A 14,971-nucleotide genomic window follows, 5' to 3' on the forward strand; every position below is an offset into this window, starting at 1 on the left:
TTATTTCGCGTTATCAACGGTTATCAATTTTCGGACCAACAATAAGAGCAGTAGAAATGGTTGCCATCTAGAAGCAATTCATGTGAGCAATTTTTTTTTGCATTCGTCAACAAAATTCATTTCAAAACCCTTCGGCGAATGTTATGTATTTTCATAGCAAATGCTGGGACTATGGTTGTTCTAATTTTTTACAGCTAACAGGTTTCATTGATAACTATTTGAATGATGAGTGATTTTTGTATAATATTTTAACGGAAGCGAACGAAACGAAAATTCAAGTTTTTTGCAAATTTTCGAATTCCTTATTTCGTTCAATATTCAAAATTTTTTTTAATAATCTCGGCTCAAATAAACATATGTTTATCAAGGAATTCAATTACGATCAATTTCGCTTCTAGCCGATTAAATTTTTTACCATGGAAATTAAAGTGTTTGTCATTCTATCTGAACTACAAATATCGATTAAGAAATTGAAGGGCATTGGGCATATTTATTGTCTTGATTGCGGTTTTTTACGGATTAAGATTCTCGGATCGACGCCATTCCATTTCACGACTATTCCGTTGGTAATTAACAGCTGGAATATGTCGATAATATTTTCACTTGGATAATATTTACACAATAAATGAAGGGCATTTCCTCCGTTTGCCGTGTGATTGTCATCAATATTTTTTTCGATTAGAAGTTGTACAGTGTTGATGAGGTTATCGTTAGAATGTTGACGTCAATTTTCTGTTGAATAAAAAGCCGAAACATATATATATCAAATTGCCATTTTTATAGCTTCGGCACAAAATCCGCAATGCATTCCATTTGTCGTCGCAGAGTTTTCCTTAATTCCATTTTGGATTAAAAGGTGAATAATATCAGCTACCTTTTTTTTCTTGTAATTTTTGCATAACATATGAAGGACATTCCAGCCGTCTTCATTAGTGGAGTTGACATCAATTCCGTTTTGGATCAAAAGGCGAATAATATCGATTAAATTTCCTTTCCCGTAATTTTTACACAAAATATGAAGCACATTGCAGCCGACGTCGTTAGTCGAGTTGACTTCAATTCCATTTTGGATAAGAAGGCGAATAATTTCAATTAAATTTTCTTTCTTGTAATTCCTACATAAAATATGAAGGGCATTCCAGCCACCGCGATTAGTCGAGTTGACTTCAATTCCATTTTGGATTAAAAGGCGAATAATGTCGATTAAATTTTCTTTCTTGTAATTCTTGCATAAAATATGAAGGGCATTCCAGTCGCCATGATAAGTCGAGTTGATGTCTACTCCATTTTGGGTTAAAAGGCGAATAATATCGATTAAATTTCCTTTCCCGTAATTTTGACATAAAATATGAAGGGCATTCCAGCCATAGTCATTGGTCGAGCTAACGTCAATTCCATGATGAATTAAGAGCCGAATTTCTTTAAATAAGTCACGATTGTAATGGTTTGATTTACATATCGTATGTAGTGCATTCCATCCTTCGTAGTTTCTGTTGTTGACATCCGTCCCAGATTGAATTAGCATTTGAATTATCTTAATCCACTTAGCGTATCGATAATTTCGACACAATGCTTGCAGAGCGGTTTCTCCAGAATTATTTTTCAAATTTACGTCGATTCCTCTTTCAATTAGCAGTTTAACTACGCCAATCAAATTTTCTCGTCCGTAGTATATACATGAAAAATGAAGGGCATTCCAATTTTCCTTGGTATAACTTTTGGCATCTATTCCATTGTCAATCAAAATGACGATAATGGCGTCTAGATTGTTTAGTCTGTAATGTTTACATAATAAATGAAGAGCATTTCGTCCTTCATTGTCAGTTGAGGCAACGCCCATTTCGCTTCTAACCAACATTTGAATTAAGTCAATCAAATCTGGTTTTCCGTAAAGCCTGCACAAGAAATGAAGGGCGTTCCATCCATCGTTGTCTTTGCTGTTAACATGGATTTTGTTTTCAATTAAAAACTGCATAGTCTCTTTCAAATTGGTTTTCGTGTTGCATCCCTTTATAAGATGAAGAAATGGTGTGAATCCTTCTTCATTAGCGCAATTGATATCGACACCTTCGTCTATCAAAGATTTGACTTCTTCCAAGTCTACATATGGTGCTCCCAACAATTTGAATAGTTTGATTTCCATCTGTTATGAAAACAGCCAAACAGAGATTTAAAAAAAAATATATATATGTATATATTTTATCTCTCGGCAATGGAAAAGTCATATTGTTTCAAGTATTCATTACCTGTTTTATTTTTTCTATCTGCAGAACGACTTCTGTTGATGTACTTCTGTTTTCGGGATTATTTTCCAACATTTTTATTATTAACTCCTGAGCGGATGGTGGTTGAATTTCTGTCAAACGAAAAAAAAAAAAAAAAATTCAAATTGTTTTTAAAGGTAAAGCTTTTACGCAAAATTGCGATTTGTGTTCGAATTTTACTTTTCAAATGGACTGGTTTATTTTTTTTTATGTTGGAAGCAACTTTGAAATCGTCAGAGCCAAAAGGATGAAGACCATTAGCGAGAAAATAGCCTAAAACGAGTCCTTCTGCAAATATGTCACTTCTAATGGTTCCTCTTATCGGTCCCTCATTGTCTCCAAAGCTGTTCAACAATTCTGGTGCCATCCAATTGGCTGTTCCTCTTAATCCGCTCAACGTGAATGTCCCTCGCTCATTCACTGGCTTGGAGAGCCCAAAATCAGCCCATTTCATTGTTACCGTTTTATCAGACCCAATGTGAATGAGAACATTTTCTGGTTTAATGTCTCGATGAATTAAGTTTTTTGAATGAATGTGCTCGAGACCAGAAGCCAACTGCAGCAGAACTGTAAAATGGTGAGGTAATGGTGGTCCTTTATATTTTTTGGAATGACCATCTTTAAGAAACAGCTGATCCAGTGATGCGTCGCATAATTCTAAAGCAAAGTACCTAAAGACAATCGTAACAAATGTCAAGGTCGATGTTTTTCTCTAAGTATTAAAACTTAAATCGCCTCACTTGAATACTTTGTGACTTTCGACATGATAGAGTTTGACGACGTTCAAGTGGTTTAACTTTTTTAGAGCCTCTTCTTCTCGTTCGTCAGTGTCCATTAAGTCAACTCTTTTCACGGCAACTTTTTTTCCTTCAAATCTACCGAAAAAAACCTTACCGGAACCGCCATGTCCTATTAGATAACTTTCGTCTAACTCTATGCTTTGCAATTCCTGCATTTCGTCACAAATTTATCGAAACAATTGAAACTGTAGGACACAAAGACCGTTTCAGTTTTTTATGACAGGTTTTTTGTCGTTAACTTCAAATTGTATTTTGTTTTTGTTTTTTTTTGCAACAGAAACTTAAGGGAATCGAACAAACTCACGACTAGCTATTAGTTGAGATAATTTCATGCAACTGAGTGGTACCTCTGCTAGAACGTAGAAAACGTCCCGCGTAATGTTGCATGTACTTGTAATGTAATGTCGGAAAACGACCACGGTAAAAAGAACGGTTAACAGATAAAAAACTAAGTCAATATTAGATGTTTGTGATATCATTTCGTTATCAGCAGCAAACGTCAAACTGGAGAACTTGCTTATGCTCTGCTAAATTGGCTAATTGCGGTACATACAACGCTGTAGGGACTCCGGGAAACACTTTTCTTTTCAATTGACTGACTTTGTAAATTTTACTTAAAATAAAATATATATTGGGTTTGTGAAAATGCGTCCTTCAGGGTGTAGCTTCTGTCTGACAAATTTTTATCGACATTATTATTATTGTTGTGGAGTGTACAGAAATGAAGAATGGGCATCAATTGCGTGGGACATTACATAGTCATCAAACGTTTCTGAATTGTTATGTTTGCCAAAATACAAACAGGATGCGATAATGGTCTAATCCTTGAAACCGGAGTAAAATAGCATAGCCAGCACTCAACGAATAGACTGCTAACTGCTATCGATAGATTCTAATGCCATCTGTAATTCAACGACGAGAGCAAGCAAACATGACAAGTTGATAAGGCATGGCTCATTTTGTTGTTGTTTGCGGTCTGATTAAAATTATCGAACGTTATTCATAATTAAACAGTAGTTATTTCCATGCATTTTTCTACATGTGTTCATGCCTCGAATTTAGATTCAGATTGTTTGGTCCAATTCTCATTCATTAGTTAAAAAATTAGATTGTCCATTGGTTTATGTCGTTGACGTTTATATCCTTGCAGTTTCCACGAAGAAGTATGAAAAGTCATTTTATCTGAGCTACAAATATTGATTAAGAAATTGAAGGGCACTGATGTTATTTTCTTGATTGCGGTTTTGACGGATTAGGATTCGCGGATCGATGCCATTCTGTTTCACGGTTATACCGTTGGTAATCAACAGCTTAAACATGTCGATAATATTTTCATTTGGGTAATATCTACACAATAAATGAAGGGCATTTCCTCCGTTTGCTTTGTGATTGACATCAATTTTGTTATCGATTAGAAGTTGGACAATGTTGATAAGATTATCGTTGGAATAGTTTTTACATAACAATTGAAGAACGTTCCATTTTTTGTTGTTCTTCCAGTTGACGTCAGTTTTATGTTGAATAAAAAGCCGAATAATGTCAATCAAATAGTCATTTTTGTTGTTTTGGCACAAAATTTGCAATGCATTCCACCCGTCGTCGTTTGCCGAGTTGACGTCAATTCCATTTCGGATAAAAATTTGAATAATTTCAATTAAATTTTCTTCCTCGTAATTGTGACATAAAATATGAAGGGCATTCCAGCCGCCGTCGTTAGTCGAGCTGACGTCAATTCCGTTTTGGATAAAAAGGCGAATAATTTCTATCAAATTCTTTTTCTTGTAATTCTGACATAAAATATGAAGGGCATTCCAGCCACCGTCGTTAGTCGAGTTGACGTCAATTCCATTTTCGATCATGACCCGAATTTCGTCAATTAAGTTTAGTTCTTTATGTACTGTTTTGCATATGCTATGTAGAGCATTCCATCCTTCATAGTTCGTCTTTCTGACATCGATTCCGTGTTCAATGAACAGGCGAATTATCTCGATCCATTCATTAAATTTGTAATATCGACACAACGTGATAAGGGCGGTATCTTCGTAGTTGTTGGTGCAATTAACTTCAATTCCTTTTTCAATCAGCAATCGAACTACACCAATCAAATTCTCTTTCTCGTAAAATCGGCAAACAATATGAAGGGCATTCCATTCTATCTTGTTCTTGGTATCGACTTTTAATCCGTTTTCACTTAATACTTTAATTATTTCAGTTAGATTATCTTTTTTGTAATTATCGCACACGAAATGAAGAGCATTTTGTCCTTTGTTATCAGTTGAGTCGACGTCAATTCCGTGTTTAACCAACATTTGAATTAAGTCAATCAAATCTGGTTTTCCATAAAGCCTGCACAAGAAATGAAGGGCGTTCCACTCATCTTTGTCTTTGCTGTTGACATTGACTTTGTTGTTGATCAAAAACTGCATGGTTTCTTTCAAATTGGTTTTAGTGCTGCATCCCTCCATAAGATGAAGAAATGGTGTCGATCCTTCTTTGTTTACGCAATTAATATCGACACCTTCGTCTATCAGAGCTTTGACTTCTTCCAGGTCTACATTTGATGCTTCCAATAATTTGAATAATTTTATTTCCATTCCTATTTAAAGGTTTCAAGCATTGATTATAATTTATCGGTTACAGAAAAGCAAAAATTTCTCTGATGCTCATTAAATTGGCGAGTCGTTACCTTTTCTTAAATTTTTTTCTCAGTTGAGTGATTTGCGTTGATGTAACTCGGTTTTTAATTTTAGGATCTTTTTCCAACAAAAATTGTTATCAATTGGCATGCGAATGACGGACGAATCTAATCTCGGGTGAGTCTGCCAAATAAAAAGGGAATATTTCATTATTGTTTTAAAAATGAAGCATTTTTACATTGATTTTATCATCCAATCCTACTATCCATACTAATTGCTGATTGGTTTATTATCTTTTTTTAATATGAAGGAATTTTTCTTCGTGTTTAAACGTACTAAAAAACATCACTTTCAACATAACACACGACGCTTTAATTAACTATCTTTAACTGTTTGAAAGCCTTTAATTCTCTTTCGTTTGATAATTTTTTCTAATAAATTTTTTTTCACGACAACATCTTTTCCTTTCAAATTATCTGAAAATACGTCAACGAAGCATTTTTTATAAATACCGTTTCAGTTTCCTCAGTAGTATTTTTTCTGTATTTCTTTTCTACAGACACATCAAATAAAAAGAGTGAAATATAACAGACAATTCACAAACACGGACGCAAACACTTGAATTCACGGGGAAAAGAGAAAAGTATAAACGAGCACTTTTCGAGTCGAAGAGTTGACAAGAACTGACTAATTCTTTGTTGGTCATTTGTGTCGAAACATTGTATCACGCGTGAAATGGACACTAGTCAATGTTCTTTCACAAGTAGGAAATTATGGCTAGGCTAGAATTCAACAATATAGCCAAGTAGCAGTAGCTAGTATTACTGGCGCCGGACGGCGTCAAGTGACATCAGCTGTCAGCAATCAACGGAGCAACGCTTCATTGCAGTATTAGGTTTCCATATCAAAGAAAGCTCTTACTTTGGTCGCAACAAAATTAAACAACAAAGCGCATGTTTTATTTTTTAAGGTCAACAAACTCTTTTGAATCCAATTATGTTTAATTTAACTTACAGATAAATAGATTTGCATTTCTCTACCGGGAAAGAAAGGGCACTATACTGGTGACGTGTGCACATTTTTCGAAAATTTTACTCCATAAGCAAGACGAAATAGTTGCTTGTAAGACGGGATGCAACTTAATTGTTTTGATTCATTCCGTCGTCCGTTGAATATAAAAAAAAAATAACATAAAACAACATTGATACCGAGAATTAGCTTTTACAAAAATTCATTTCTTTATTGTATGCTATCATGTTGTTATTATTACCTTGCCAGGCCGACAAAAGAATAAGCTTTGTTTTACAATTCCTTAGTTATTGTACAGTCGTGTTCTTCTTATTTATTTATTTTTTCAACTTAATTGCACACTTTGTGGTTGATTGCAAAATTGTGCTTTTGTATTTTATCGTAACCTCACATCCAGGCTGTTGTGTGTAATAAAATTACGTACGGTACACTCCAAAAAGTAATTTCAAGCGAATTAAAATGGCTATAAATTTATTAAGTCTATATAGTGGAACAAAGTCGACACATATGTGAAACGCAAATGTTCAGTAGGCTATATATAAGAAACAAATACTAGGCATGTTTCCGAACAAATCTCAGTTTCAAGGCAACCGTCTTGTCTGTCGCACCACCACTTTTTAATATATTTTGGCTAAATTTTAATTCTTTTAAATTGAAGATGAAGTTGGCTTTGTTTTTCCTGTCAATCTTAGTGGTCATCTCTCATGGGCAGTTCCATCTGCCATGGGAGGGAAATAATTGGCGGACACCCTATTTCCGTCCGCAACACGTCGTCCGTAATTATCATCCGGTTTATTACGATTACTTACACGAGCGTGTTCCACCTTTGCACCAGTTTAGCCCAATCAACCGCGTCGCGCATATGGTTTCAATCTTATTATTACTGTATGCGATTTTTTACGTTATTTTTATTTAATTCATATCATTCTTTAGAATCCAGAGTTAGTCCCAAGTTTTATGGACGCGGGCTTTCAAAATGTCTTCAGCGAAAATGAATTTCCAAATGACCAGCCAAGGTTCAAAGGATTCAATCGCTACCGGCCATCAAGTGTGGCATACGAGCAGGAACCGCGCTTCTTTTTCAAAAACGTCGCCAGCGCTTATTCGAATGTGTTCGATAAAACTGCGACGTTCACTTTGACGTCATCCGTCACTCTCACCACTGTCGAGACTTGCATTGCGGCCATCAACATTTTAGATGCCCCGAAAACCACGTACTGTCGTCGCAAACGAGATTTCCTCGGCGACTTGGCTGACGACTTTCAATTTGACATTGTTCCTTCGCGATCGGAACAGTAAATCATTTGATTTTCGCTAAATTTCCATGTCCGAGTGAGACTGATTTGATTTAATTACTTTTGTAGAGTGATGACGACCAAGTTTCCTTCGCCTGACTTGATGTTGGATGGCTACACGATCGATGGTAACGCAATTTCCCTGGATAGCATTCCGCAAGTCGATCCTGATGGTGAAACGTCATTTCAAGATGTCACGACGTCGTTTAAAGACCCGAATCAAGTCTCTACTTCCGTTGAAGTGCCGGCCTTCTTATCGTGGTGGAATAATTTACGAGGGAAAATGTTGTTCAGCCATTCGCTGGCGTCGACAACCGTCACCTCCTTCTCGTTCACGTCGACAACTGTCACGAAAACAGTTGCCATCGCTGACGAAGCTCAGATTAAGTGTCTGCCATTAGGCTGGGTTGTTTGCTATTGAACTTTTCAATCAATTGCGACTCAAGTGAACGATGTCTTACTAATTTGAATCATTAAAAACGTGTATACCATTTTTGAAGCCAATATTTTTAATGAACACATTTCAAACCTTTGTATCTCCATTCGTGCAATAGTTTCACTGTGCTCGCTGTACTAAAGATCTTAAATGAGCTATACTTGCTGGCTGCGCTTAGTGTTTTATACAGCTGTTTCTTTCTGTCGCCGCTACATTATTTTCTTTTGAGGTTTTTTTCATTTCTTAATTGAAATTAACTACACGAAAAACCTTCTTTTTTCTTAATTTTGGAACAACGAAATTATGCATATATTTTTAAATTCTGGCATTCAAACTCTATATTATTGCGGATAAAGACGTAATTTTGCTGTGCATTAAGTGTATCTACATTTGGATAATACCCCACCCTCTAATCAATTAAAATTGAATAGATTTTTTGCATCTCCGCTTATGTAAGCGTGGAAAAAAAATTCAATTTCATGGTGACTGTCGGTTGATTATCATTTGGTGCATTTCGGATAATGACCACAAAATCTCAAAGAGAGGTGGCAATTTCCTCCTCCAGCATGAAACCAGTGAAATGGGTGAAGGTGCCTTCATTTCCAAAAAGGTAAACTCTGTCTGCCAGCTCTGTAATTGCCACCCAAACTTGATCCCCCGGTTTCATACTGAGCGTAAACTGGAGGGAACCAGGACTTCGTTGATAACTCTGGGTGCTCTCTTCAATCCAAAGGTGCCCAATGATCAAATCATTCGAATAAAAATAAAGCTTTAAAAAAGAATACAAAGATTTATCTGGAAACTCCGCTATTCCTGTGAAAGAAAAGAAATAGATTCCTCGTCGCGGTGCCGTGAACTTCCCCGATGCCAAATCCATGGCATTTCCCTCATTCACCAGCGCCACTTCGAACGGAATAGGAGTTCTAATTTCGTTGAAATGATTTTTTCTCTGGACGTAGAAATGGACGGGTGCGGATTTGACGTCGGCGTATCCGATTTTTTTCTGCAAATCTGCAAATAAAAGAGTTAGACTAGGAAATGTGAACACTCGCCGTAGTCGTCGTACCTTTTCCATTAGAGTAAAAGTTGCAGTAAACAGTCTCCATCTTCTTCGATCCTTTCACCAGAAAGAATCCGCTCAGTTTATGCCCTATCTGCTGCAGATCTGTACAGGAGGTTGGCATTTTACCAATGTCAACTATTTCACTTGTTGTGGCTCCTAAGATAAAATTCAAATTCTTTAATTTTAATTTGTGTCACACATAAATAACTATTTCTAATTTTACCATTTAAGTTTAGTATTAAATTATCGACTTTTTTGCTTAAATCAGCAATTGCCGTCTCCAACTCCTGTTTAGTCCCTGAGTGTAGTTAGAAACATTACAACAATTTTTTTTTACTGCAGAAGAAAATGTAGCTTATAAAACATAACTATTTCGATTTACATTTCCTTTATTGTGAAATCGCTACACTATCACAGAAAACCAATTTTATTTGAATAATTTAGTTTTGCAATTTTTTTTTACTATTACAGTAATGATTTACCTTTGAGTTCCGCTTTCCATTTTTTTTTCGCTTTCTCCAATTCCTCTTCCGTGCCTGAAAATTCAATTCAAGTCAGCATTCACAATTTCCTCTGTGCCAAAGTCAAAGAAACTCGAATTTGCAAATAAAATTATAAGAGCGTATATAATTCAATATTTTTTTAAAATGTTGATTACATAGGCATTTACATTTATAAACTATACCTTTTAATTCGATCGAAAATTTCCCCAACTGATTTATCCCGTACAGTTTCTAAATAGCATATTTAAAATAATAAACATAAGAGTGTTCAATTAGGTTGAATTCAAGCGTAAATTGAACGATTGAATTTGAATCTTGGGGCAATGTACCTGAATGCCTTCAATATCGCCCTTGTCTAATTTGAATTTAGAACTATACTCGTGATATGGATACATCACAGCTGTGCTGCTGCTCACGTTGACATGATCCAGCCCTAAAGAGTGGCCGAACTCGTGAGTAGCCACCTGGAATAAATTCGTCCCTGTGAGGATGAATAGAAATACTGTAGATCAACCGATGTTTAACAAAGGGACGCATTAAGAACATGACAGTCTAAGTTTTACCTTTATCAGAGTTGAGAGTCCAGGTTTCGCTTTCGTCAAAATGAGCACCACCTCCGTTTACAGGAAAGGCAGCGTGAGCTAATACGCCACCCGGGCCATCATTGAAGGGTGGGCAATCACCATGTTCTCCAGACGCAAAACTGAATCAAACAATCGGTCAAAAAAATTATCAAATTGTGCAAGATGAATACTCTTTGTCATAATTTTTTTTCTTCTTTTAAATCAAGGTAAATGGGAGATTATTTCATTAAATGAGTCAATCAGTAGTTACAGTATTTCGATGTCGACGTTAGCCGATTGATTGAGATGGACGAAGGTCAAATCGGTCACGTCCGCCCACATCTGAAAGGCTCTGGCGATCTCACGGTCCACGTCGGATTTGCTCATATCCGTCGTGTATTTCTTAATTTTATAAGTCAATTGTTTCTTAGGCCACTTGCTCCCTGTTCCGATGCAATTATCGGCAATTATAAAAATTAACAATATGTATAAGATCAAAGGCTTTTTGTAATATTATTGCATATTCCTGCCTTGAAGTGCGAATCGTTTCTGGCGAGTGCTTGAAGAACCAGGGCGAACTCGATCCGGAACACCACAACGCGGTTTATTCATCAATTTCTTCGTCTCCGTATCAAGTTTACCTGTAAACCATTTTTTTTATTTTATTTTATTTTATTTTAATAGACTTTTTATGATAGGCCTGAAGGCAAATGTAGAATCTAATGCAATAATCATAGTAGTACCCGTTTTATTCAATCCAGCAAAGGATTGAAAATCTTTGATTGCATCACTGAAAGATTTAGCTGATTTAACTGCCGAATAGGAAGAGTTCTGGTGTCCACGGTCTAAATAGCCAAATCTCGCCAGGTATCCCTAAACGACGACATGGACATGCATCAAAGCAAAAATAATATATTCGTTACCAGGTCTGGCTGGGTCTCGCTTCATTTCGCTCGAACATGATTCAATTGCATTTAGCAATTTTGCTAAATGCAAAGAAGTCTCAAAGGTTCGAATCAAAGATCAGGAAACAAGAAAGTAGAAATTTACACAACAGTATTTACCGCTGCTTCGTCAACACTGGTCACTGGAGCAGCGTCACCACGATTTATCGCCGACAAGTAAAACACGAAACTTAATGCCAACGATATTAGACGCCACATTTTAAGCCAAGCAATTGTGTAACCAAATAATTTCCAATTAGGGAAACTGCTTTATAATAGATAATGTAAGGAATGCGCACGAGTTGTGATGCCGATGTTTTCGGTGAGAAACCAAGTTCACGTCTACGGACGAATTGGCCAGGTGTTGCTGGTTTTAATTCAGCAGGCCGAACTGCGTGTTGGAATTTTGTTTACTTATTTCACCGAAACAACCTTCTATTTTTGAATAAATCTAAAATCGCCGACAAAATAAACAGCACATTTTTATTGGTGCTGCGTGCCTGCGTGTTGGAATTTGGTTTACTTTCACCTTCTATTTTTCACTGCATTCTATGAATAAATCTTTTTCATTGAAACATCTGTTTATTCCAAGTATACCAGAATTTTACCAGTTTCGTTCTAAAATTTCTTTGTGTCGTTATGCGACAAAAGAAAATTCAAATTCTCAAAGAGAGGCGACAATCTCCTCGTCCAACATCCACCCAGTGAATTGAGTCAATAAGTCGCCAGCGTCGTTATACAGTATCGTCTCGTCTGACATTTCATTAATCTGGATCCAAATTTCATCGCCCGATTTCAATTTCAGCGTCGACTGTACGCTAAACGGACTTGATTGAAGGTAGGCGGTGTTTGCCTCTTCGACCCCACCACTCCCGATTTTAACGCCATTCCAATACAGATAGGCTAGGCAAAACACTTCGGGAACGGATGGTGGGAAACTCGCCAGCGCCGTGAAAGAGAAAAAATAAGTTCCGGATCGCGGAACTGTGAATTTCCCCGTCGTCAAATTCATTGCCTTTCCGACGTTGAGCGTTTCAACTTCAAACGGAATCGGGATGAAACTTTCGTTGAATGAAGTGTTTCTGTGCACGTAGAAGTAAACGGGCGCTGATTTGACGTCATCGTACCCGATCCATTTCTGGAAACCTTTTTTTAAAAAATTTTGACGTTTAACAGTATAGTATATATATGCATTTACAAATAATTAATTTACCTGCTTCGCCGGGTAGTTTAGAGAAATCGCAGTAGACGGTTTCCATCGTTGTATTCCCCACGACGGAGTAAAATCCGGTCAGGGTGTGGCCAATGATCTTGAGATCGGCGCATGAAGATGGCATTCCATTAATGCTTACTGCTGATTGAGAAGAACCGGTTAAGACTTCGGCTTTGCTCTTCGGATGCAATAAAACAGCTAAAGACGATTCTAGCTCTTGAACTTTGATTTCCAGTCGAGTCACACTGGAAACCAAATCGTCTTTGACTTCATTCTGAAATACATTTTTCAAATGAATTTAATCGTTAATTGGATCTCAGCAATGGTCAGTCATGTGAGAGGAAGTAGGGCGAAATGTAAAAATGCGATTAGTTACATTTTGTCGGATTTGGACTTCCAGTTGAACATTTGTGGCCTGAAACTGAGCCACTTTTTCTTCCAGCTGGACGACTTTTTCTTGTAGTTGATTAACTGTCGCTTGCAGTGTCGTTTCTAATTGTTGCAATTTGTCCTCCAACGAAAGGGTAGCGCCAGTCGAAATTCGAGTCCAACAACTCAGAACAAATAACAGACTGATGAACGGACCAAAGAGCCCGTATCGAGCCATATTCATTGAATATCCTGAAAAATGTTGCTAACTGATTGAGTTATGTTTGTTTCAATCGTAGAGAGGCATCGCAATTTATATAGGACACTCTACTGATACTTCATATCTAAGGTCTGTAGTGATTATCTTCCTTTCCTTCATCTAAGATAACTTAAGTAATTACAAATCTGGATATTTCTTGCACTTGTTATTTGTCTTGTTGCGTCAGTTGCCCAGAGACAAACACAAACACATAAATCGAGTCGGACAAAGTACGAGGGGAAAAGGGGAAAAATTGTGTTTCGACATTATATTTGACTTTGATTTGTCGTTTACCTCGAGATAGCACCTCGAGTAACTTAACTAACGTTCAGAAAATTCTCAAATTTGTAACGTCTAGGTTAACAAAGTATAGGATATCATGGGTCAAGATGAATTGTGTAAACCACACAACACCGCGTTAGCTTTCGTATAACTACTTTGTGTACAGCACAGCGTAACATATCAGAAATGGAAGTAGCCTAAAGTGTACAACAGTACCTTTTATCTTGACGTTTCAATTTCTTTGGGCGAATAATAGAGGCAGAGGTCGGGGTGGGCCTCCAATAACCATTTGAAAAATACATCAGACTAATCTCCCGTGGTCGATTCTCTTCGTCATTTAAGCAGTATATGGGTTGGACCTTGGTAACAGAGGCCTAATTTACTATTAAAATAAGTGTGTATTCGTCGGACTACGCCCGGCAACAACGTGTGTCTTTGCGATCCGTTTCCAACACATACGGTATTATGGTTATATCCTAAAATACGATCTTAACGTAATGTTAATTAAGTAACTGAGTATCTACCATGAGCGGAAAACAGTTAATATGACTCGATCACCATGACAACCGGATTAAATTAAATTTTAGTTTTTCGTTTTGATTCCGGAACATTCTGAGCCAATATTTAAAAACCAATTTATCATCCATATAGCACCACGGCATCAAAAAACGATTTTCACAATGAAAATTCATTGTTTCCACTGCTAGCGACAGTACAAAGATAATCGTCTACTCCATCAGCTACCAATTCATCTACGGACAAGTCAATTTGTCACGGAGTTAAATATCCAGTAAAGAAAACGGACAGCAACCGTCCTTGCTGCTTCATTGCAGATGTCAGTCACAACTTGATCACCCTCTGTCTATCAGCTATATACGTTAATGGAACCGAATGTCCAACACATAGTATTTATACTTCAATGATTATTCCAACAAGTTGAAAAATTCTTCTCTATTCCAATTCGATCAAAAAGAAAAGTCTGCGCAGCCAGGAAAAGTTAAACGAATAATAACGATCCACCATTATAGGGAGTGAATAAGGAATTGCAATTGGCGGCGTCAATTTTTAATTCTCGAGCTGGCCTACGCAATGAAACTAGCTGGCAGTGCTGGCTATAAAACCTAGTCGTTAGTCGATGGTCTCGACAATAGCGGTTATTCCCGGTTCCGGTAATGATGGCTAAAATAGGGAAGCCATTGCTGGTAAGTTATTGCATCTGCTTATTTGTGTGTCAATTTCCGTCATCTTACGCTACCACAGCAATGGCAAAGAACTCGACAAAATTATATAAAAAACATCTTGTGGCTCTCATATC

The 14,971-nt window shown here is 36.8% G+C and overlaps 6 protein-coding genes across 8 annotated transcripts in view; 2 read left to right on the forward strand and 4 right to left on the reverse strand.

The window, feature by feature from the left end:
* Window positions 1–8,727, forward strand: part of LOC124336283 — a 37,649-nt gene extending 28,922 nt beyond the window's left edge. Inside the window, exons 4-6 of one of the 2 annotated variants that reach the window (XM_046790033.1) lie at window positions 7,422–7,594; window positions 7,663–8,024; window positions 8,094–8,727. In XM_046790033.1, coding sequence (XP_046645989.1) covers window positions 7,422–7,594; window positions 7,663–8,024; window positions 8,094–8,445 — 887 coding nt within the window. In that variant the 3' untranslated portion in view covers window positions 8,446–8,727. Of the gene's footprint in view, window positions 1–7,309; window positions 7,595–7,662; window positions 8,025–8,093 lie in introns of those variants that run through there. The other variant, XM_046790034.1, reaches the window with a different exon arrangement.
* Window positions 1–14,971, forward strand: part of LOC124336181 — a 455,543-nt gene that overhangs the window by 410,638 nt on the left and 29,934 nt on the right. The gene's annotated exons all lie outside the window — the stretch shown is intronic.
* The window catches only part of LOC124336700, a 580,524-nt gene that overhangs the window by 313,212 nt on the left and 252,341 nt on the right, over window positions 1–14,971 (reverse strand). The window lies entirely within an intron of this gene.
* LOC124336115 (CBL-interacting serine/threonine-protein kinase 11-like) lies at window positions 549–7,017 on the reverse strand. The gene is made up of 6 exons (XM_046789777.1): window positions 6,213–7,017; window positions 5,751–5,883; window positions 3,005–5,660; window positions 2,445–2,935; window positions 2,247–2,356; window positions 549–2,143 (listed from the first exon to the last, which is right to left on the reverse strand). The coding sequence occupies exons 3-6, from the start codon at window positions 3,217–3,219 to the stop codon at window positions 764–766; spliced, it is 2,196 nt and encodes a 731-aa protein (XP_046645733.1). The 5' UTR covers window positions 3,220–5,660; window positions 5,751–5,883; window positions 6,213–7,017; the 3' UTR covers window positions 549–763.
* On the reverse strand, window positions 8,531–11,894 carry LOC124336177. Of its 2 annotated transcripts, none has more exons than XM_046789876.1 (11): window positions 11,654–11,894; window positions 11,333–11,462; window positions 11,120–11,230; window positions 10,861–11,032; window positions 10,590–10,729; window positions 10,356–10,507; window positions 10,209–10,257; window positions 10,006–10,059; window positions 9,732–9,821; window positions 9,527–9,679; window positions 8,531–9,471 (listed from the first exon to the last, which is right to left on the reverse strand). In XM_046789876.1, the coding sequence occupies exons 1-11, from the start codon at window positions 11,750–11,752 to the stop codon at window positions 8,996–8,998; spliced, it is 1,626 nt and encodes a 541-aa protein (XP_046645832.1). In that variant the 5' UTR covers window positions 11,753–11,894; the 3' UTR covers window positions 8,531–8,995. The 2 variants fall into 2 exon arrangements, with proteins under 2 accessions (XP_046645832.1, XP_046645833.1); XM_046789877.1 differs by having other exon boundaries at window positions 9,747–9,821; window positions 11,654–11,893.
* On the reverse strand, window positions 12,096–13,451 carry LOC124336330. Its single transcript, XM_046790097.1, has 3 exons — window positions 13,123–13,451; window positions 12,747–13,020; window positions 12,096–12,679 (listed from the first exon to the last, which is right to left on the reverse strand). The coding sequence occupies exons 1-3, from the start codon at window positions 13,357–13,359 to the stop codon at window positions 12,198–12,200; spliced, it is 993 nt and encodes a 330-aa protein (XP_046646053.1). The 5' UTR covers window positions 13,360–13,451; the 3' UTR covers window positions 12,096–12,197.

The sequence above is a fragment of the Daphnia pulicaria genome, chromosome 4, assembly GCF_021234035.1.
Source record: "Daphnia pulicaria isolate SC F1-1A chromosome 4, SC_F0-13Bv2, whole genome shotgun sequence".
Lineage (NCBI taxonomy): Eukaryota > Metazoa > Arthropoda > Branchiopoda > Diplostraca > Daphniidae > Daphnia > Daphnia pulicaria.

Coding starts and splice junctions, on each gene's coding strand:
- LOC124336330 (XM_046790097.1), bottom strand. CDS start 13,359: ATGAATATGGCTCGATACGGGCTCTTTGGTCCGTTCATCAGTCTGTTA. Junction 13,021..13,122: donor AAGTCCAAATCCGACAAAAT/GTAACTAATCGC, acceptor AATGTATTTCAG/AATGAAGTCAAAGACGATTT. Junction 12,680..12,746: donor TAAACTACCCGGCGAAGCAG/GTAAATTAATTA, acceptor TTTTAAAAAAAG/GTTTCCAGAAATGGATCGGG.
- LOC124336115 (XM_046789777.1), bottom strand. CDS start 3,219: ATGCAGGAATTGCAAAGCATAGAGTTAGACGAAAGTTATCTAATAGGA. Junction 2,936..3,004: donor GAAAGTCACAAAGTATTCAA/GTGAGGCGATTT, acceptor GATTGTCTTTAG/GTACTTTGCTTTAGAATTAT. Junction 2,357..2,444: donor TAAACCAGTCCATTTGAAAA/GTAAAATTCGAA, acceptor TTCGTTTGACAG/AAATTCAACCACCATCCGCT.
- LOC124336177 (XM_046789876.1), bottom strand. CDS start 11,752: ATGTGGCGTCTAATATCGTTGGCATTAAGTTTCGTGTTTTACTTGTCG. Junction 10,730..10,860: donor AACGTCGACATCGAAATACT/GTAACTACTGAT, acceptor TGTTTGATTCAG/TTTTGCGTCTGGAGAACATG. Junction 9,680..9,731: donor AAATGGTAAAATTAGAAATA/GTTATTTATGTG, acceptor ATTTTATCTTAG/GAGCCACAACAAGTGAAATA.